We start from the raw sequence: 22360 nt of genomic DNA, 5'->3' as shown, positions 1-22360 counted from the left end.
TTCAAGCCATAAAGGGGTCCGCAACCTGTAGACATGGTCCCTGAAATCCTAGAGGTTGAGAGACAAATCTCCTCAAGGATGCCATTCAAGAAAGCAAACTTAATGTCCAACTGGTAAACTGTGTCAAGAATCACGTGGTAGAGGGGCTTGCTCAAGATGCTGCACCGAACACACACAAAATGCACAAGGAGAAGCTCACTCAAGAGACAAGAAGAGAGATGGAGGCCAAAACGTTTTCTTGCCGGTTTCTTCTTCTTCTTCCACACACTTTACAATGTACACAAATTATAGATAAGATACAACATAAAGGAAAGTGGCCTACTAAGTCAAACAATGCATAACCGACTACACTAGTCGACTGGCGCTATAACTATGCCAGCTGTAAATAGGTGTAACAACCTGAGTATAATAAGTAATGAGTCAGTGGCCATGTGAGAGTCATAATGACCACCGACGTGCTAAGTGTAGAAGTGTGGACCCATCTAACCAGGCGATCCATCATCAATGTCCACATGTGTTGAGCTTGTCATCTCAACACTCCCCCTCAAGCTCAACTGCATCTCTACAACTCCAAGTAAGCTTCGAAACTTTTGAAGCTTCTTTGTACCCAATACCTTCGTGAAGATGTCAGCTATCTGATCCTGTGTGCTGATATACACCAAGTCAATCTCACCTGCTAGTACCTTCTCTCTCACAAAGTGGTAGTGTATCTCAATATGTTTTGTCCTGGCATGGAACACAGGGTTCCTAGCCAACTGTATACTGCTCATGTTGTCACAATAAATGACAATTGGACCTTCCACCTGCACATCCAAATCAGGCATTAACTTTTGTAGCCATACTACCTCACATGCTGTAACAGCAGCACCTCTATACTCAGCCTCTGTACTCGACAAAGCAACTGTAGATTGCTTTTTGCTGCTCCAAGCAACTGCTGCACTACCAAAAGAGAACATGTATCTTCTTTTCAGCCATCAAGGCGCGTGCAACTTCTGCAATATGTCTGTTTTTCCTTTCTGCAACACCATTTTGCTATGGGGTATACCTACATGTGAACTGTCTCTTTATCCCATGACACCTCAAAAAATCACTGAACTCATTTAAGAGATACTCTCCCCCTCCATCTGACCTCAAGCACTTTACTTTCAAGCCTGTTTCTCTTTCAACTGTAGCCTTCAAAGTTCTAAACTGCCTCCAAGAGATACATTTTGTGTAGGCCCCCAAATGTCTATATGCACAACATCAAGGATATTTCTGCTTACATCTCTGTCATGTAAAAAGGGTTGTCTTGCCTGCTTACCAAACTGACATGCTTCGCATACCTTATGAAATTTTGCAACTCTAAATGTAGGCAAACCTGTAACCAACCCTTTGGACTGCATTAATTTCAGCCTTTGTACATTTGCATGTCCAATGCGTTTGTACCAAATTTCAATATCTGCAACAACACATTTTCCTTTAGCATACATAGCAGCATTCATAGTAGGAATTCCAACATCCAGAGGAAACATACGTCCAACTCTACTTCCCTTTGCAACTAACTTGCACTTATCATTGAAGTCTTCTAAAAAGCAGCCCTTTGCATTAAATCTGACTTGCAGCCCTTGCTCTACCATCTGACCGACTGACACCAAGTTCTTTGTAATAGATGGCACATGTAATACATCTGAAAGACTCTTTGTCTTACTATCATGCAAGGACAAGGGAACTTTTCTCATGTGTGAAATTACGTGGCATGAATCATCACCCGTCTGCACATAACCTGCATTTTGCAAATCTTGCATCTCTCCAAACCATTCTGTATGGCTGGTCATATGATTGGATGCACCTGAATCAACATACCAAACATCATCATATGTTCCCTTTCTTGTAACAGCATTCAGCATATGCTGCATAACAAACAGACGTTCATTTTTATCTTCATTCTGTCGTGAAAACGATGCATAGTTTCCTTGCTGCAACTTACCACTGCGGATATCATCTTTCTTAGCATAACATTGGACTGCGATATGACCTGTTTTGCCACAGTAGTGGCACACAATACCAGAGTTGTTACAACCTCTGTTCTGCCATCCACCTCTTCCTCTAAAGCTCCCCCTGCATCTAAAGTTACCACGACCTCCTGAAACCTGCATATCGCCAAATTACTGATTCAATCTGTTTTGCTGGTTGTCACTACCACGTCCTGTACCACGGCCTCTTGAAGAGAACCTACCACGTCCCCTTCCTGAACTGGAGTAGAAAGCTTGGACCTGTTCACCACTTTTTTCAGATGTCTCTCTGCATGTTGATCTCTTCAGTGATCATAAGGAAGACCAACTCATCGAAATCTGGAACTGGCTTTCTAACATATACAGAAGTTACAAAAGACTTCCAAGCCTTTTCATTGTTAAGTTCACCCAAGGTAGACAACACCAAATCATCATCATCGCGCATTGCATCAATCTCGCTGCCAAGGCATCTGCGATGCTCCTTACCTTCAGTGCATACTCATTGATAGATATCTTTCCTTTCTTCAATGTATTCAACTCTTGCTTGAGTTGAATCTTTCGTGCCTTTAAATTTACAGAAAACATACTTTCAAGTATGGTCCAAGCTGCATATGAATTCTCTGCATTTCTAATGTGTCCCAGCATATTATTGTCAAAAACTGCAGACAACCAATACATGACCTTCTTGTCTTTTGCATTCCATTCCTTCCGTGCCTTTGTCTCTTCTACAGTTGGAAGATCACTCACCTCCAGCTCCTTTTCTTCACCTGAAACAAACTCGTAGAGGCATTTTTCAATAAGGAAGTTCGTGACACGGAACTTCCATGAAGGGTAGTTGTTCTTATCAAGCTTCTCAATGATGGGGCTTCCACTATTCTCTGCCATTATCACAAATTAATACCAACAGCAAGCAAATCTTCTACAACCCTCGACCTGTAGTGCACAGCAATACACCAGACAGTCTTTTTCACTGTCTGCTCAACAAGACATGCAATCTGCAACCAGTTTGCAGATAAACCTTGTGTTTACTTACTGGTAAACACCTTTGAACTTACAGATCTGAGATCTGTAACCTGTGCACCCGCTTTCGGTCAATACAATCGAAGTCACAGTGTACCCTGAAACTGTTGTACGCAACCTTGCAGCTCTAAAACAGGGCCTGAAACGGTCTCAAATGCCCAAAATATCTACAGAATACATAGCGCTCTTCGCGCACACCAAATCTCACTACAATCTGAGATTTTTGCTCGACCCTGCTTCCGGTGCCTCCACAGGCACTATCCAAGAGAGAGAGTGGAAGAATGGGAGAGCTTCTTACCCATGGCTTGCTTGCTCAAACCTTGCTTCTTCTCCTTCGCTTCAGCCTTCGAAATCAACCTCTCTCACTGGCGCGGCTCTAATACCATGTCAAGAATCACGTGGTGGAGGGGCTTGCTCAAGATGTTGCGCCGAACACACACAGAATGCACAAGGAGAAGCTCACTCAAGAGACAAGAAGAGAGATGGAGACCAAAACGTTTTCTTGCTGGTTTCTTCTTCTTTTTCCACACACTTTACAATGTACACAAAGTATAGATAAGATACAACATAAAAGAAAGTGGCCTACTAAGTCAAACAATGCATAACCGACTACACTAGTCGACTGGCGCTATAACTATGCCAGCTGTAAATAGGTGTAACAACCTGAATATAATAAGTAATGAGTCAGTGGCCATGTGAGAGTCATAATGACCACCGACGTGCTAAGTGTAGACGTGTGGACCCATCTAACCAGGTGGTCCATCATCAATGTCCGCATGCTTGTTATCTCAACAAACTATATATATATATATATATATATATATATATATATATATATATATATATATATATATATATAGGGAGAGAGAGAGAAACCGCCTTTCCACCCAAAACCCTAACCATGGGTCTCCCACCACATAAACTCTAATTTTGAAAAAACCCTAACACACATGCATTTATGCATTCAAACATGCAAAGAGGGAGATTTAGTTCACGATGCTTTTGTAGTGTTCCACATTATTTTGAAAAATGAGGCATCATATGAAACATGCCTAAAATCGAAGAGAAGCTTCCACAACTTCGAGTTAAGCTTTGCCTGCCTCTTTTTCTTGTCCACATGGACATATGCCTCGAACCTAAAGATGCGAAAATGGGACACAGAAGGCTTCTTCCCAAAGAAAGCCTCCTAGGAAGTAATGTCCACCAAAGCAGAAGTCAGAGAGCAGTTGCGGATGTGAACCGCAGTAGCCACAACCTCAAGGAAATGAATCTCCAGCATGGTCCGATTCACCCGCTCTACCACACCATTCTCAAATGGTGTATTCGGATGGAAGTACTCCACCCGAATCCCTGATCCCTGCAAAACTTAAAAAAGAGGTTAAAAGTAAACTCGCCGCCGTGATCTGCTCATACACCTTGGAACTTAGAAGTGTTTGTCTCCACAAACACCATCCACTCGTAGAAGCGGAAATACGCATCGCTCTTGTACTCCAAAAAATAAGACCACATATAAAGACCGAAGTCATCAACAATCAACATCAAATACTTGACCTTCCCAAGGGAGGCCATGCCCATAAGGCCGCAAAGGTCGGTATGAACCAACTCAAGTGGAGAATAAGTCTGTCGTGTGGCAACCTAGGGATGTGGCTGCCAATGCTACTTGCCCCTCAAGCAGCTAGGGCAAAGAGTGTGAATAGGAGGGAAATCAAGAAGGCCCTCCACCATCTTCCTCCTAGAAGCCGTTGTATCGCGTCCATATTCAAATAACCATAATGAGCATGCCAAAGCAACCCAAGCTCGTGGGAAGACCTCACAGCTAAGGCTATAAGCATGTAAAGCCCACCTTCCTATGTATCAATCCAAAGAACCCATAGACTCATCCTCCACAGTCACTGTATCTTTGGTGAAAGACCACCTGGATACCTAGCTGGGTAAGACCATAAACAGATAAGAGATTGAAGCCCAGCTCCGAAACATAAAGAACTTTGGCGAAAGAAGATTGTCTGTCTGGTAATAAAGGAATGGTCCCCACTCCATGAATTGGAACCATAGAGTTGTCACCAATGGTGACAATGCCCCCTCTGGAGCCAAAAATCCTGTCAGTAGGTCATATGAGAAGTGTCACTATCCACGGGCCAAGGCTTCTCTTAGGAAGAAGCAGTAAGAGTCGTATCCTCCTCGGCAAGTATTTGCACAAAGATAGACTCTATCGTAGCGAGAATCGCCTTTGAATCCTTCTCCTTTGCATTCAAATGGAGATACTTCTACCAACACTTCTCCTCGGGATGAGTATCCTTCCCACAGTATGGGCACTTGGGCTTCTTCTCTTATGAACCCTTCTTGTCCTCTTCCTTCTTCTCCTTGGCCTTTTCCTTCTCCTTCTTCTTCCCTTCTTCTATACCTATTGTAAATGCCTTGGTGGAGATAGAACCACTGGATGCCACCTCTCTGAGTCGCTCGTCATGCTTCAAGACAAGCGGTGAAAGCTTCTATCATAAAATTCTCTCGCGGGTCCTCAAGGTGATAAGGTTGGTGTAGAAGACATCGAACCGGGGAGAGGGCAGCTAAGTCAAAACAATCATAGCCATATCCTTAGAAGAGATCTTCCGTTCGAAATAGGCAACTCACTTCTCATATGCTCCATTTTCATGATGTGCTCCTTCATAGAAGGAGAGTCACCAAGACTAAGTATCCACAACTTCTTCTCAAGGGAGATCTTGTGGGCAAACGTCTTGTGCTCATACAAAGACACAAGCTTGCTCCATAGTTCCACCGCAGTCTTCAACCTGCGAGCATGCACAAGAACAGAGTCCTACAAACTCATAAAGAGAAAAGATCTGGCTCACATATTGAGCTGATTCCATAAGGCAACACGGTCCATAAAAAGTCTATCAGCTGGGGAACCTCCTAAGGACAAGGAATAGGTGAAGAAACGAGCTCCCCAAGATCAAAGGTGTCAAGTTTACACTCCACCTTGCAAGACCACAAGAAATAGTTGGAACCATCTAGTTTGTGTTCTTTGGGTATAGAAGGGAGAACAAGCACATGAATAGAGAGTATCAAGGAAAGCATCTTCACTTCAAATGGGGCTTCCTGTGATAGATGAGCAAAAGACGGTCGGATTCGAGGAGACTCCTCCTGTCGTTGATAATTACGAAACTCCCGATAATCACATCTCCGCTTAGACAAGTGATGTGAGATAAGCTCCTCGTCTCAGTCATCAAAGCCTTGAAACTGACAAGACATCTTCCAAATCTGCAATCACCCTGAAAGTTGCAACATAAGACAAGCAACAAAGCATGTCGGCTGCACACTAAGATTGTCGCCTGAGGAAGAGAGAGGAAAAGCTGCCACCACCTCACCAAATGATGTCACCACCTCCTGAATGATGTTGCCTCCTCCTATACAGCAGTGTTTGCAGTAAACGCAAATTTTGGCACCAAACAATTGATGCCTTCTAGACTAAAGGCTGCGATTGCGGCAAACGCAAGGGTTAAAAACTGTGTTTAATGGTTGGGATCCTTCTTTGCAAAGGATCTCACCTCCGTGCTCTTGGTTAGGCTCTGATACCATGTGAGTGCGCGACGGAAGAAGAAACACGAGCACAGGAGAGACAGAGAGAAGGAAATAGAAGATGAAGGAAGAAATATTGCACTGGTTGAAGAGGAATGCTGAATACAATGATGAGGACTGATCAGTCCTTGCACGCAGCCCAAAGCATTAGTGTAGCACCAGATCAAGCCGAGATGATGAGGGCAGCACCAATGATGGAGAGTGTCGGAGAGGAGTGCTGAAGATAACCTACAGAAACAATGAGGTGGCTATAAGCCAACACCCTCCAAATCTGCCCATCAACTTGAATGTATCAACATTCATCAACACAATGCACATAGATTGTAAACACTAAAGTCTAAATTGTAAAGTACAAACTTTAATGAAGTTTAAGACAATGCATATAGATTGTAAACGCTAAAGTCTAAATTGTAAAGTATAAACTTTAAAGTTTAAAACAAAAGGTTTAAAATGTTATGGTCAAGTATTTACATGCTTTGGACTACCCATGCTCAGCATAGCCCTCATCATGCGTAAGTTAGTGTGGCAATAGACTAGCCACTCTTAACTATCATATGCTAAGCCAATTGCGAATCTTCGTGTAAATGAGAGAATAGGCACTCCAATTTCTCTCACATGCACCCAAAGAGCAATCTTGAGCAAGGACTCTCATGGCTAAAGGCTGAAAGATCTCTAGCATGCATCCGAAGTTTTGCCACCAAAATAGAGGCTTCACAAGTGACCCTTCTCCAACAAGTAGAAGCAACAAAAGCAACATGCCCTCTCTGATCCACAAAGCATCCTAGCTCCTCTAGCACTGCATTGTGGTCATCCACAAGAACCACACGAGTTAAATAAGCAAGCTAGTCCAAATCGAGCTCTCTATTGTCCATGACCACCAACAACTTGTAGACCAAATATACCAATGCTGCAAAACCATGGATGGGCTTACGCATCCATACCCATCTCCTCTCTGCTATCTCTAGAACATGTGCATGTTGTGTCTCTATGATCACAGTGCAAGCACATGCCTCCACCAATGCTGCTCTAAAGAAGTACACAAGAAGGCCCATGGTGGACTCCTCGTAATCACTCATACATAACACCCTAAAAAGGGAGTCACGACAATGACAATGACGCAGACTTTCTACCAAAATTACTCATTGAGGCACAAGCACTACATGGCTTTGGCCTCCTCTTTCTCATGCTCATCCCACTCATTCCATAGGGTGGACACCACTATCTGGCACAAGACAGACCGCACCTCATAAAGGCACTTGAGTAATAGCCACATGTAAGCAAAGCGAGTTGAAGAAGACTTCTTCAACTGGAGTGTGCTATACTCACGATACATCACAAGCATCTTTACCTTTACCGTGAAGAAGATGATAATTGATGTGGCTTTGCAGGCCACCCTCTTCACCCACTTGAGCTTCGCAATGTCCTCCATAAGCAAGTCCAAACAATGACTTGCACAAGGAGTCCACACAATCATGGGGAATTCGACCTTAAGCAAATGGCCTATGTGCTGACAATTCAATGCATTGTTGATAACAACTTGCACCACATTCGAGGGGCCCACCTACAACCACAAATTACAATACTTAGAGAGAGAAAGAGAGAGCTAAGCCTCAAAAGATTCAACTTTCAAAGTTTTAAGAATGAAGAGAGATAGAGACTTAGGAAAAAGAGAGAATCAAGATAGATATTAGAGAAAATAGAAAGATGGATAATTATGAATAATGAAAGAAACAAATTTAAAAGACAATATATATCTCAATGATAGCTTGTCGAATGTGGCGATAGATGAAGGCGCCCATAGTTTTCCTTCCCCTCTTGCCAGTGTCTATCGCTTGCAAAAAGTAAGTGTCGAGTGAACATGAAAGGAGTACTATCCCATTTCTTACAATCACTCCATTGGTCGGTGAGAGGAGCAATCATATTTTATCCATGCGGCCCAAATAGGATCAAGGGCTCTATTAATCCTCTCCTTCTTTTCATCAATCTTTTTTGTTCTCATGTCGTTGTATATGATACTGGTCCATCCTTCACATGGACCCACATTAGCAATGGCTTTCACTATCTTCTTACATTGCTCTTGCTTTAGGACATTGAATGCAAGATTGCACTAAGCCATGGTCTCGGAGGAGTTCAAGGCATGGCTACAGGAGGAACCACTCTCAATACGTGCAATTTCAATGTCCGCAAGTTGTTGCCTTTCTCTAAGAAAGGCAACCGATCCACACATGATTGGGAGAGAGAGAGAAAGAGAGAGAGAGAGAGAGAGAGAGAGATAGGATTGCCTCTCCGGTACTGCATGAGCCTCCACTCTTTGTCTTTTGAGGGAGCTAGATATGGACGTGGAGCCCCGCCAATAATGGTGCAGGCCTCGCCTGCATCAGTTGAAAACACATCCATATTCAATGCTTCCTCATTGGTAGGCATAGGTGTTGATGCCAATACGCCACTTCTCCTCTAGTGGATTCCCCTCTCATCTTAGCGAGAATCTTGTCCGCAATGTTTTGAGGAATTTCCTTGCATGGAGCAACTTACCTCCCCATCTTGGCAGAAAAGTCAAGTCGCACCACTTGTATAGTGCTTCCCGCAATACTTGCACGTCCAATGGTGGGAGTTAGTAAAGCCAACCTTCTTCCTTAGATAGGGTGATAAATAGCCTAATTAAGTACTAATTGCAGTAAGCATAACATTCACATAAACTGAAAATGCACACTTTATCACTTTAATCTTGGATATGGACACCAGATCAGAGTGACTAATACACTGAGTAGTGACCCCATGGCAGGCATACTGTCAGTATAGTACCTTGGATGTATGCTGAATACATCCGAGATTCACTATATACAAGAGCTATCCACAAGTGGAGGAGTGGAAGTGTTACCTTCCCCTTGAGCATCAAGCAATACTCCTGACCCCTGGTCTGTTGAATCTAACTGAGCTCAAACTGAAGTAGACTCTAACTAAAAGGCATCTAGGTAAAGCTAGAACAACTAAGGATGGTCTGCTAAGTCATCCTCTTCCATCCACTTTGCATCTTTTGGTGAAACAATGTTGAAGCTTCACCGAGAAGCATATGGAAGCTTTACCTCTAGCCTCGAAACCTCCACTAGGTTGTAGGCCTTTCTTCCCCTTAAGCATTGCAATGCTTTGTACTTTCATACTGCTATAATTCCAACTTAACTAATATGCAGCATTGCATCCAGTAGATTAGCCTCTCATGTGTAGTTGACATGCTAGGAGCACCAAATGCATTAGGAAACATTCTTGTTTGCATACTTTGAACCATTGCAATGTGACTGTACATGGGAATTTACTAGTTGCATTTTTTCTTATGACCAACAATATATGAAGCATTTGCATAACTAACATTAATACCATGAGTCCCAAACATAATGGACTACATATATGCATTGTGAAACTTGCCACTTTGTACCCTAGTATCATGCCAACACTGCTATACATGGGATTATGCATATTACCAACCATACCCGAAAGCATTGGGCCTTGCACACCACGCATTGTTTGCTACATATGATAAAAAGTTACATATGATAAAAAGTTGTATAATACATCCCCATATGCGGTCCCTATCCCACCATAGCATGGAAACTAGTGCCACCACCAAAGTAACTTGGCTGCCCCATAATTGCAATTATGCCCTACTGTCCAAAAAAAACATCGAATTGGCACTTCCAAGATGGCCTTGCATATACATCAATTGCCCCACTAGCATCATTTGATTATGCTCACTACCCATGTTTGAAACATCATGTTGTTGTATTGGCTCTTTCTTTGGTGCATCTTGTTGTCTCGAAGCTCTTGAAGACGATTTCCTCTTCTTGCCTTTATTGCCCTTCTCTAAGGGTTCAAAAAGCACCTAAACTAAGAACCATTTGCCAATTGCATAAACATTTCAACTATTGTCCTTAGCTAATCTTTAAACTAGTCATTAAATTCCTCTTCCTCTTACTAATCATCAGCTTCTAAAGGCCTAAAAGAATCCACATTTTAGTCTAAACCAACATTATCAACTTGAAGTCCATGTTATGTGCCTTATCCAAGATTAGGCATTGCATTTTCCCCAACACTTTGTGAATTTTTAGCTTGAGAGACATCATCCTTACTTGATCCCATCTCACTATCCAAACACGTAATTGTAGTAATGCTTAGCTAAATACGATTTCAGTACTAGAGCAAAGCTTTTGACCTTCAATTAAGTGCCTCAAGTCCACCAATTCGAGGAAATTGATGGTATCCCAGTGATGGAACCATGAAACCAGCCTTCCTCCTCGGATAGGGTGGTAAATAATCTGATAACACACTAATTATAGCAAGCATTAAATTCACATAAACTGAAAATGCACACTTTACCACTTTAATCTTGGATAATGAACCACAAAAGTAGCGCCCCTTATAGTATTTCTGTAATGTCCCCACCGTGACCCCTGTGCTCCCCCGTGTCTTCCCCATAAGAAACCCCCCCCTAAAGAAATTTTTATTTTTTTTAAAAAAAAATTATACTCTCTCTCTCTCCCCCTGCTGTGCGCATGGCGGAGAGAGAGAGAGAGAGAGAGAGAGAGAGAGAGGGAGTGAAGCAAATGATAAGGGGGGGCATGCAGCCCCCCAGATGGCAAGGAGCGCCATCTCCTCCCCCCCCCACCTTAAAAGGACAGGCAGCGGCCCCCCCTCCAGCTCGGCACGGCAGTAAGGTCTCCCCCCCCTCCGCCTAGACACAGCACCCTCCCCCTCCGACTCTGCAGCGGCCCCCCTCCAGCGACGGACTGCGGCAGCCCCCCCCCCCCCCCCCCGTCCTGGGAACACAGCGCGCCCCCCCTATTGGCCGTGATGTCAGCACCCCCCCTACGTAATCAAAGAGAAAGAATAAGAAGAAGAGGGAGAGAGAAAAGGAGGAGAGAGAGAGAGAGAGAGAGAGAGAGGCAAGCCGATGCTAGAAGGAGAAGAGGAAGGCACTCTTGGAGCAATGAGCTTCTTGCGTCAAGGGTAGATCTGGAGTTGGGAATTACAAAAGTATCAACAAGTCGAAGAAAGACCAAGGTTTCAACTAGGAGATGGCGCTTGAAGAACTTCGATGTTTTCGAACCCTTTTTCTATCTATGCTTATCGTTCTATTAGCAGGAACGAAATAACTTCTATGGTTCTACACGCTCATAGGTCATAGTCTTCATTTTAATATCCATTGAAGGGAAAGGATACTCATAAAAGCTATATGTTGGCTATGTATTCTTTCATTCCTAGTTGTTCATAGATGTAGATGATCGTATGAAATTCCATATATGATATTGCCAAGTTATGATGAAACTTAATGACTAGCAAAGAAGGCTTGGAGTCTAGCCGTATAAACCCTAAGGGAAAGAGCCATCTAAGCAAATTAGGTGATTGTTATCTTAGAAGGACTTCTACCTTAGAAAAGATTGTAAATTCCTTGAGCAAGTGTTTTGACACATCCAAGTTAAATTCCGGTTGTGCATGCAATGGGATTACGATGCCTTGAAGCAAGAAGTTGTACATTCAACTATTTGTTAATGTGATTTTGGATGTTAATCCAAGTGGGGTGTGATTGATGATTTCATGGCCGGGTCTGTGATTATGGATTGCCATGGGAACAAAAGGGATATTTTCCTTAGTAAATGTTATTAGGCTGGTTACTTCAGTTGTGGATAATTTCCTAAAGGGATAATTAAGAAAGGATGGCACTAGCTACCCCCCGCGAACCGCCAAACCCTAACCAAGGGGATTATGAATCCGCGCCGGGAATGTGGACCGAACCCGCCGCGAGAGGTCTCTCCATGGAAATTACTTGGCATAGGAGGACGCTTGGGTGCCAAGGGGGCTCTGGCCGTAAATCCCAATGCCTCCGAACCCTACACAGGTGTTCTACGTGACTCGAGATGGGATCTCGATGCCTTGATACTAGTTACAAGGCAAAATCTTGGTAGGATAAACCTTCGGGTTTTTATTTCCAGGGTACGGAAGGATTTTTCTACGAAGGCAGAAAGAAACACTTAATTCTCCTGTATGGACAAACATTAATCTGAAGATAAGTTAAGGAAGTGTTTATCTTGTTTTATCTTGTATTCGTGTCTGTGCCCTAAATTACGTAAAGGAACCTGTGATTAACGGGCTAATTAAGGAAGCTGCTTTTATGAGTCAAGCATAATGTGATAGGTAATTAGATAACTAAAACAACCCCCGAGGGAAGCGTGGTGGATATGACCAATGGGTCTATCCTACAGAAGGGTGGTCTCGGTTAGCCGAAAGCTTTCCTCAATGGAATTTATTTGATGCGAACGTTAGATAGACAAGGACTTTAGAACTTGTAAGTTAAAAACCTGATTCATACCGTTTTAGGGGACCGGAATGGAACTATCCCCTACCGGCAGAGAGATCGAGCGATGCATCCCTCTTGTTTCCCATTCTCTTTGAACCAAGTGCAGTATAAGTCTGCTTTGGCCCAGTTGTGTCTCGCAAAGTGGAGCAGTTGTAGACCAACGCTAGAAGGCTGTTAGGAAGACCCGATTACAAGGAACCCGGACTTCAGGTCGATCCTAGTGGGAACGGCCGGATAAGTTCCGTTACGGGGCAGACTCGAGAGACCCTAGTTGGCAAACCCCGTATCATTCCTTGGGAGTGCCGGGCGGTATCTTCTAGATATAACTCTCGATGGACTGCTAAGACATGTCCCGCGATTTGAGGAGCAGGCACGTTACAATTTCTTTATCTTATATTGCAAATGGAAGGAGTACAACTGAGATCCTCTAATCTCCTCCGCTAATCCAAGTGTCTTACTCTCAAAATTGACCAATAAGCCTCAAAACCAATTTGCCCCTTGATTTGCTTGGGGATTCGCCTTCACCCTACTCCTTGAAAGACTAATTCAATCCCAAATCTAATATTGGTCGGCTAGCCTTTTAAAACTCCTTGAAATTCCTTAATTTCAACTGTTGTAATTTTACACACACATCACAAGGCAACTACTATCAAAACCCTAATTTCTACTATAAATTAGGGTTTACAATAGAGATTGAGATCTCTCTCTAATGGCTCAAATTGCTAGAAAATTATTAGATAACTTAGAGATGGCTTGAGGATGAGAGAGAGTACTGTAGAGAGAGAAACTTCAAAGTTTCATCACGAGAAATGTTGAAAAACTATTGCTGCCCTACTCAAACAGCCGTGGAAGCTGTCACTTACAACTGTTAGCAGTCATGTTTGTCATGCCTTGTCATCTCCTGCCTGTGAGCCTCAGTCTGAGTCAGATGAGGACTATAGGAGCTCTGACTTGTCTATCACTTGTTTTGACGGAGGAGGTAGCTCATTCTAGAGCACTTAGATGTCCATTTCCCGGGGCAGTTTCTGCATTCATCAGCCTGCCTCACCTGCCGGACATTGTCCACCATTTCCGGGATTTTTCTGAGCATTCCTGGCATTTTTACCAGCATTAAATGCTGGTCAGATCAGCATTAAATGCTGGTCGGACATATTTATGGCCTCAAATTTCAGGTCGGCCAGTTTGTGGGTTTTTTGGCTATTTATAGCCATTTCCCACTCGCCAGTCAGTTGTATTATCAACTTCCCTCCTTCTTTGGCAGGTGCACACTCCGACTCCGTCATCTTCCTCCGTCTTCGGTGCTGCCGTCATCATCAGCCTGATCTGGTGCCCTCACTGACGCTTCGGGCTGCGTGCAGGGGCTGATCAGTCCCCAGTTTTGTATTCAGCATTCATTACAGTCAGTGCAGATTTTCTTCCTTCATTTTCTGCTGTCTCTCTCTCCTCCTCTGTGTTCGTGTTCTTCCGTTGCGCACTCTCACAACAACTTAGGACCACCAAAAAGAATATTGCCCCCTCCTATATGTTGTCATCTCCACCAAAAGGACCTTCGGCTACTGTCATCTGCTCCTGGAGCACTCCAAACTACTGTCACATACTTAGGACTAATCAGCTTACTTCCCTCTCACAATGGCTGAAATAGACTTCCACCAGCCCCTAAAAACGTTTTTTCCACTTGCATTAGTAAGTTTTACCAAGTGGCAGCATTTTAATCTCATTTTTTAGCATTATCTATTTTATTATATTAATTTAATTTAATAATTATTCTAGTGCTCAAAAAATCAATTTCACCATCCAATAATTAAATTGGCTAGGCCAATTTGTCTTCCAAGTATCGTTGAGCAATTATTGACCTTTAGACTGACATTTATTAATTAATTAAAGCTTAGTTTCTAATGTCACCATTGACATTAGTGGCCAATAAACTAGTCTAGACCCAAATCTGACACCAGGTACCACCTAGTACCTGTTAAGCATAACTTATTACAACTTTTGCCTTTGACACCCACTATATCCTCGAGGTCTTTGGCCTATTATCACAAAATAACTGCCATGTGCATCACATGTGCTAAACAACCTTGCACATTTGATTAATACCTTAATCAAATGTTATCAACAAGATTAAAGCATCTCAAAATCTTACGTCCCCGCGACAATTGGACTTCTTTATGCCCCTCTTCACATGGATGGTGTGTAAATTAAAGGCCTCGTACTTCTCACAAGTCATGATACCAAAGGAAAGAGTCACAGAGTGAGAGAGGCTTGAGAGAGAGAGGCCCAAAGGATAGTGAGAGACTTGAGCCTTGATCCTTAAGAAAGAGAGGGAGAGTGAGAGGCTTGAAAGTTAGAGAGAGAGGGGCTTGTTGATTTGGTATGGAAGGATGGAGAGGAGAAGCATCTTTCATAGACTAGAGAAGAGAGTGAACAAGAGAGGGATCCAAAGTGGAAGAAGAGAAAAGGCTCAAGAGTGTGGAAAAGAGCATTCAAGGCTAAAACATGAAATCCAATTAACAATGGGCATCCAATGGTAAGTGGCAATGGACTGGCAAGTGTGCCACATGGGAAAAAACAAGACAAAAAAGCACAAATTTAACTTTGACCAAGATGTGGAACACACTAGATGCAATGGCCAAAAAAGAGACACTATTTTTGTAAAAATCATACAGATTCCTACCATACTATATCGTACAAATCGTACGGAATGAACATCCCCGTACTACATACAAGGGCAACTATGGTTGTCACAAACCAATACTTTCTTAACACTAGTTATTCCCATATGCCTAGCTCTTTTGAAGCAGTTCAGACTTGTTTTCATTGCAATATCCTCAGTTCATTATCACTAATCTTAACCAAATACATGACAAATTTGTCCATCCATACTCTAACAAGTGTAGTGCATTTCAATATATATTGTCCTTAGTCCAACTGCCTTTCATCGAAGGTGCAAATCTAGTCCCACACTGCTGTGCACTACTAAAACCAACCTTCCTTCTTGGAAAGGGCGGTAATTATGATCAAGAACTTAATTATAACAATCAACAAATAAACATAAATTGAAATGCACAATTTACCTTAATAATCTTGGACAATAACCAACTTGTTGACTCCAAAACTAAGTCACTGGCACCCCTTTCAGTATTTCTTTAACTTCAATTGCCAATGGATAATTTAGAAGCTGAGATTCCACGATCTCCTTGGCTAATCCAAAAGCCCCTTACTTATCCAATAATCAGCAAACAGATAAGGCCAAACGCCCCTTGAATTTCACCCGGGACTTGCTCTAAATTGAACCCCAACTAGCCAAATACTACCCCAAATTTACAATGGATGGCTAGGCATCTAAAATCCCTGACAATACACAAATTTCAGGTGCTGATTTCAGTGTACAATGCCTTCTTTTGATGGCACCAATCCCAAGATGGCTGCTAAACCCTAATTTCTGCAAAAATTTAGGGTTTACAGAAGAAATCCCTCTGCTGTCCACCAAATATGGCTAAATCCTTCTAAGAATGGATGGGAAATGCTGAGATCTCCAAAGAATAGATTGGAGAATGTAAGAGAAAGCCAAGATAAGAGAGAAATCTGATTTTCTTCGCGAAAACCCTAAAATCTGCTTGTTGCCTGCTCCAGCCTGCATTTAATGCAATCACCTACCAAGCAGCTCCAGAAATGTTGTCACTTGATCAGCAATTAAGTAAAAGAGTCAACCATAGCTTTGGCCTTTGGTGCTCATGAACCTGTGAAATGACAACTTATTGCTTGTCTAGCACTCTCCAATATTGGTGGAAGAGGAAGTGTTGCAACTGATTGAAACACAAAATAACCATGTTTAGAACCTACTTGGATCCCTCTATAATGGTACCATCTTCCCTATGGAGATGACCCAAAGAAGTGCACGTATGTCTAAGTCCCACTGAGCAAAAGAGCTTGAAAGGGTTGTGATGCCTCTGATACAGTTGCATTTGAGCTCATGTGATATATTTTACTAATTCAAGTACATCATTCAACTGTAGCTTGCATTTGTTGCCTGGTCCAACATCCTAATTTTGATATGCTGCTGCTGTGAGCCATAATGCTTTTAGTGCTGGTGTTTGTATTGCTGTGAGCACTCGGTACTTTATATACATGCTAAAGGATCATTCCTCCCCGAGTGCAGTGCAGTATTCTTCAACTTTTGGGCCAGGTGTTTGGCATTCATACTTTATATGCGCTGTAATAGTCTCCCCATCTGGAATACTGGTGCTTGGAGGTGATTGAACATGGCTGAAATCCAGATGAACAAGCCCCTCACACGATTTTATTCATGGTGAGGAGTTTGAAAGAGCTTTCATTTTTAACCTTTAAACAAGCATTGGATATGTAGAATCCATGATACTACCCCATCCAATAAACCCTTCCAACATACATGGGTATGAGAATAGACTTCAGGACAATCAATAAAATAAGTCCAATCTGTTATTTTCTCTCTCTCTTCTCTTGCAAATGTTTTTTGGTTCCATGATGCAAGTTACTAGCTGTACATTTCACTGCCCATGTTTTAGACCCTTTCCAGCATGTTTTAACAAAGCCAGACCCAGCTTTGGGAGCTTCTCCTAACTGAGCATGCAGAGGCACCTGAAATAAGTGATTGTTTAGAGAAAACATAAACAATAAGTGTGTCCATTACCAAACTCAGCCCCTAAAATCTCATGAAGTAATAATAGCTTGTTTCAGATCATCCAAAACAGCATCCTTCTTCTCTCACCATTTTTTTTCCATGCCCCAGTCCCCCAACTGAAAGAATGGGACCCACTAATCAAAAGGTCCAAGGAGAACATTGCAGCTGTGCAAAGCATGCCATATCAATGCCTTTAGAGACTATGAAAGCTAATATCCACATGCTAACATGCTGTTACAGCACAGGACAGCTACCACATACTAGCAACCCTTTATCATACATCCACAGCTACTGGAAGATGAAATGATTGATTTGACTGTGCAACAAACCATTGCTACCACTTTGATGGAAACTTCTACTCAAGAACCTCATAGCCAAAGGCTCCAAAGTGCTATCAGCAACTTATTGATTTTGTTGGGTGTCCTGAAAGAAACTGTTCCATTTGTTGCCGCTAAGGGAAGAAACCCTTAGTAAGCACTATATGTCAATTTTATGATAAGCCATAAAATGCATAACATTTTAAAACACAAGTTCCAGGCCGGAGGTTCCCTCCAGATTTTCTGGTGCAAAAATGTACATATAGATACTCTCCTACAGTCAAACAATAAAGTTCACTGTTGAAGGAAAAAATACTTTATCTTAGCACATGCAATAAAGAGTCTATTATTTGTACTAAAAGCATTGCCTTGAAGATTTGGTAAATCATGAAGTTGCAAACACAAACAACTCAAAGCATAAATACCTCACACGGCCATCATTGTCCAAATCAGCTGCCAGCAGATCTCCGACTGTCATCTCCTTTTCTAGAACCAGCTTTGCTATCAAGCGATGGCGTTTATCAATTCGCGCCTCTGCAAGATAAAGGAAGGACCTTGCAACAGCCAATGTGCTTACTAGAAGCCACACTGCTGCAAACAGCCGCCCTGATGAGGTTTTGAAGGCATGATCTCCATAGCCTACTGTTGTGACTGACATGCAAGACAAGTAGAAGGAATCCAGCCACCCTAGACTCTCTATAAAATGCATAAATAGTGTTCCCACTCCTATACACATGATGACTACGCCAAATGCAAAAGCAACTTTGGAGCGAATACGCAATCTGCCCTTCTTAACATCCACTAGATAATTGGTTGCAGTTTCATGGCGGCCAGCAGCAACAGCACTCAAAAGTACGGCTTCTTGTCTGTCCAACAAAAAGCTCACCATACCACTCAAAAGGATATCAATAAATCCAAAGCCTATCAGCACAAAGGCACAAGAAAACAGTTTGGCCAGAGGTGTAGTTGGAATAATATCACCATAACCGATAGTACACATAGTAACAATGCAGAAATACACTGCATCAATGAACCCATGAGTGGTCGAACCAGAGAACTCATCCTGTTTCCAGGTGTAGAGTGCTACACCAACTGCAAGGTATATCACAAGACCAACACATGCCTGTGAAACCACTGAGAATGATGAATTTGATGGTGTGGGAGAACTCAAGCCAAACCGCTTTTGTCGCTTTTCCCCAATACCAGCAAGTGCAGGAGCAGTTCTTGACCTAGGCAGTTGTTTCTTTGAACAAGCATGACATTCAGCACCTTTTCTGCCATTTAAAGGTGGTATAAGGACAGAGTGAAACTGCTTTTCTGTTTCATCCCCCAATAATGCTGCACTGGCACCAGCAGAGTCTCTTTCACCATAGTCCACCATGTTTGAAGCAGGCAAAAGTCGTAATGCAGGGCTGATAAACCCTACAGCAGCATCTCTCAAAAGGTCCAACCTAGTTAGAGAAGCAATTGATGATGGATGTCGATAAGAATTAAGTGCATGGTTGTCCAGAAAAGAATCATCAAAAGGTTTATTGGCAGCCGTTGCCTTTGGAGAAGGATCAGCTATGTCCTTAGGAGTAATGGTGCACGTGCATTCAGTGTCGTAATTTGCAGCAGGTAAATCCCCACTTTCAGCAGCCTGCTGATATGAAGGAGAGCCACGATTTGACAAACTAGACTGGGATGTGAGACTACTTTCTGAATATCCATAAATAAGCCTTTCTTTAATTTCATTTGGACGTGGCAGTGGTCTGGGCGTACCAGTAGTGTTTCCGCCAGAAGAGACTTTATCTTCTTCAGGGATTTGTGAAAGAGCAGGACCAAACTGGAAGTTGGATATCTTTCTAGGCTCAAGGAAAGGCTCATCCATTTTGTCAATTAGAAACGTTCAGCGGTGTCCCAGCCAGAAGCAACAATAATACTCATGAACACAAAATCAAGATACACGGTTCCACTGATTTACCCTGCTAGTGCTGTTGCCTTGTTGATCAATAGAAAAATGGGAGAAGCTAGAAGGAAACTACCCCGTTGACAAATGAAGACTGCAAGAAATGCATATCTGCATGTAAGCCACTTTAAACGGCTTCCCCTTGGTGCTGATACAATAAATAGCAGTCATACTGGTAGAGACCCCCCTCTGTCTGTTTTCTACATATCCCAGCCAAGCCCTAGAGCAGAGCATTCCTATCATGTAGACACCAATAAGCACAATCTTTGCATACTAGCTATTGTTCTCTAGGATTGGCATCACTATAGAGAGCTCTACATAGTAAATGAAAAAGCACACTCTTTCTATTTGACTGTAGCATGTCATTCTATATAGACAGGAGCACAACCTCCTATCAAGTCAGAAATAAGGCAATGAAGCACAGTCTCAAAGAAAACCAATCTTTTCTCTGTTGATCCATCCTTTCCCTTCACAAACCATGTCGATGTGCCCATAGAATTAGAGACCGTCTAGCAAGCAAATAGAAAGCATAAGTTGACTTCGGCTGCTCTCCTTATCAAGCCTGATGCTCTCCTGCGTACAATATTTATACAGATGGCAGACCGCAAAGCCGCTATTTGACCTGTCGGTCATATCAGCTTCAGTCATCCACTAATTATATCAATAGGAGTTGATTTTGTCCGTCTGGAAGGACAGGCAAGCGTTACATTGTGGAGCTGCAAAGGCCTCTTCTCAGCTTCAAGCCGAACGAATCCTTGGTTTATCAACAAAGTACTTGTTGCTCGGCAATACAAAACGTAGCCAATCAAGCTATCAGACTGCGAGTGCGGTCATTGAGAACTTGAATGAGGCAATTTCGTGCTGCAGCAATCATCCGAGCTTCGGCTTTTGTGGTATTTCACCGATGATGTTTCATTCTCTCCCGTGATGCACAAGAGCGGTGCATGCAGCTTCTAGACGATGTCTTCGTTGAGGCATGGCGGAGGATATGAGCGGCGGGGCCATAAAGACAGGGAGAGAGAAATACGCAGACACAGAGAGAGAGAGAGAGAGAGAGAGAAAGAGAGAGAGAGAGAGAGAGAGAGCTTGTGATTGCTGGTTTTGCTGCCAATGGACGCAGGCTCGCTCTCCCTCTCTCTAGACTCTGACCAGAAGGTGACTCCAACAAAGAAAATTCAAATAAGTTAGTTCGTGGACCCCACTTAGCTAATGGTTATTCAGGTCCACCAAATCTTTTGTTAAGAGTTAGAGTGAGGTCACACGCAGACCTACTAAACCTTTTACATGTCAAATAAGTAAAGTCTGCGCGCCTTTTTTTCTTTCTCACTTACTAAATATGCAACTACCTTTACGTTTGGATGCAAATACAAACTAAGAGTCTGGCAACACTCTTATGTCACACACTGACCCACCCCACTCCTTATGACTCATGACATAACTCCATGGGTGCACATCCTACTCATCGAATAGGACTAGCCCTTCAAACAAAGAAAAAGCCAAATATATTGTCCCGTAGGTGACCTAAAGCTCCTAAAGGGCACATTTGGTCTCCCAAAGCAATGGGTTTATGCTATTGTGGGCCTTTTCACACACTTGCTTTGACGTAGGAACCGCATCAATTTTCCTAATCTCTTGCAATTTGTTGAAGTTATTTGCAAAAAGAGCTTCAAAACAAAAGTCTAAATTTTTGCAATTATGAAGAGTGTGTATCACTCTGCTAGCCATGTTGTATCACATTTCTCCTCCTAAGATGAATTTTCAAAGAGCAAAGAACTCCACCTAGACAGATGCATCAATTTGTCATCTTTTGTACTTGTGTAGAAGAAGCCTGCAAAGGAGGATGATTTAGAATATGTAAAACCCTCACATGGATTGGCCCAAACAAGACATGGAAAAATGAAACTTTCTTATGAGTTAGAGGGAAAATCTAGGAATAGGAAGCCTTGCTACAAATGATATTAGTGGGCCCTTGCATTTTGCAACTAATCTTTTTTTAGATGAATAATAGTATGTAGTCACTATTCTTAAGTCTAACCTGCCTTTTGCATCCAATGCAATTTAGTCATAGTTCCAATAGACTGTAGTTTTGGACAAGACCACAACAAATTTGCATCATCAATTACTCCTAAGAGAATATGCCAATTTCTTGCTTGTGTAAAATGATAGGAAAAGGCGTATAGTGGACTCAAACTCATGTCTTAAGAAATAAGGCCTCCACGTTAGCCGAGTGACCACTTCTCCCTTGCAAATTAGTAACAATTCCAATAGCCTCTGGTTTTGGACAAGCCCACAAAGAATTTGCCTCATGGATTACTCCTATGAGAATATGTCAATTTCTTGCTTGTGTAAAACAATAGGAAAAGTCATACAATGGACTCAAACTCGTGCCTTAAGAAATAAGGCTTCCACATTAGCAACCACTTGTCCCTCACAAATATGTTCAATATCATCTATCAAATCTCCATTTTGTTTTTCACTAATACCTTAATAATATGATATCGTTGG

The 22360-nt window shown here is 42.4% G+C and overlaps 1 protein-coding gene across 1 annotated transcript in view; it reads right to left on the bottom strand.

Annotated features, from left to right (window-relative positions):
- LOC148022003 (two-pore potassium channel 5-like) overlaps positions 1-20991 on the bottom strand; it is a 33563-nt gene extending 12572 nt beyond the window's left edge. Inside the window, exon 1 of the mRNA XM_087697560.1 lies at positions 18333-20991. Within this exon, the coding sequence (XP_087553686.1) occupies positions 18333-19777 (1445 nt within the window). The 5' untranslated portion in view covers positions 19778-20991. The remainder of the gene's footprint in view (positions 1-18332) is intronic.
- Between the last annotated feature and the right edge of the window lie 1369 nt (positions 20992-22360).

Source organism: Lygodium microphyllum, chromosome 17, assembly GCF_053477565.2.
Source record: "Lygodium microphyllum isolate KBCC chromosome 17, Lygodium_microphyllum_v1.1.10, whole genome shotgun sequence".
Classification (NCBI taxonomy): domain Eukaryota; kingdom Viridiplantae; phylum Streptophyta; class Polypodiopsida; order Schizaeales; family Lygodiaceae; genus Lygodium; species Lygodium microphyllum.
This window is presented reverse-complemented; position numbering and strand designations above follow the sequence as displayed.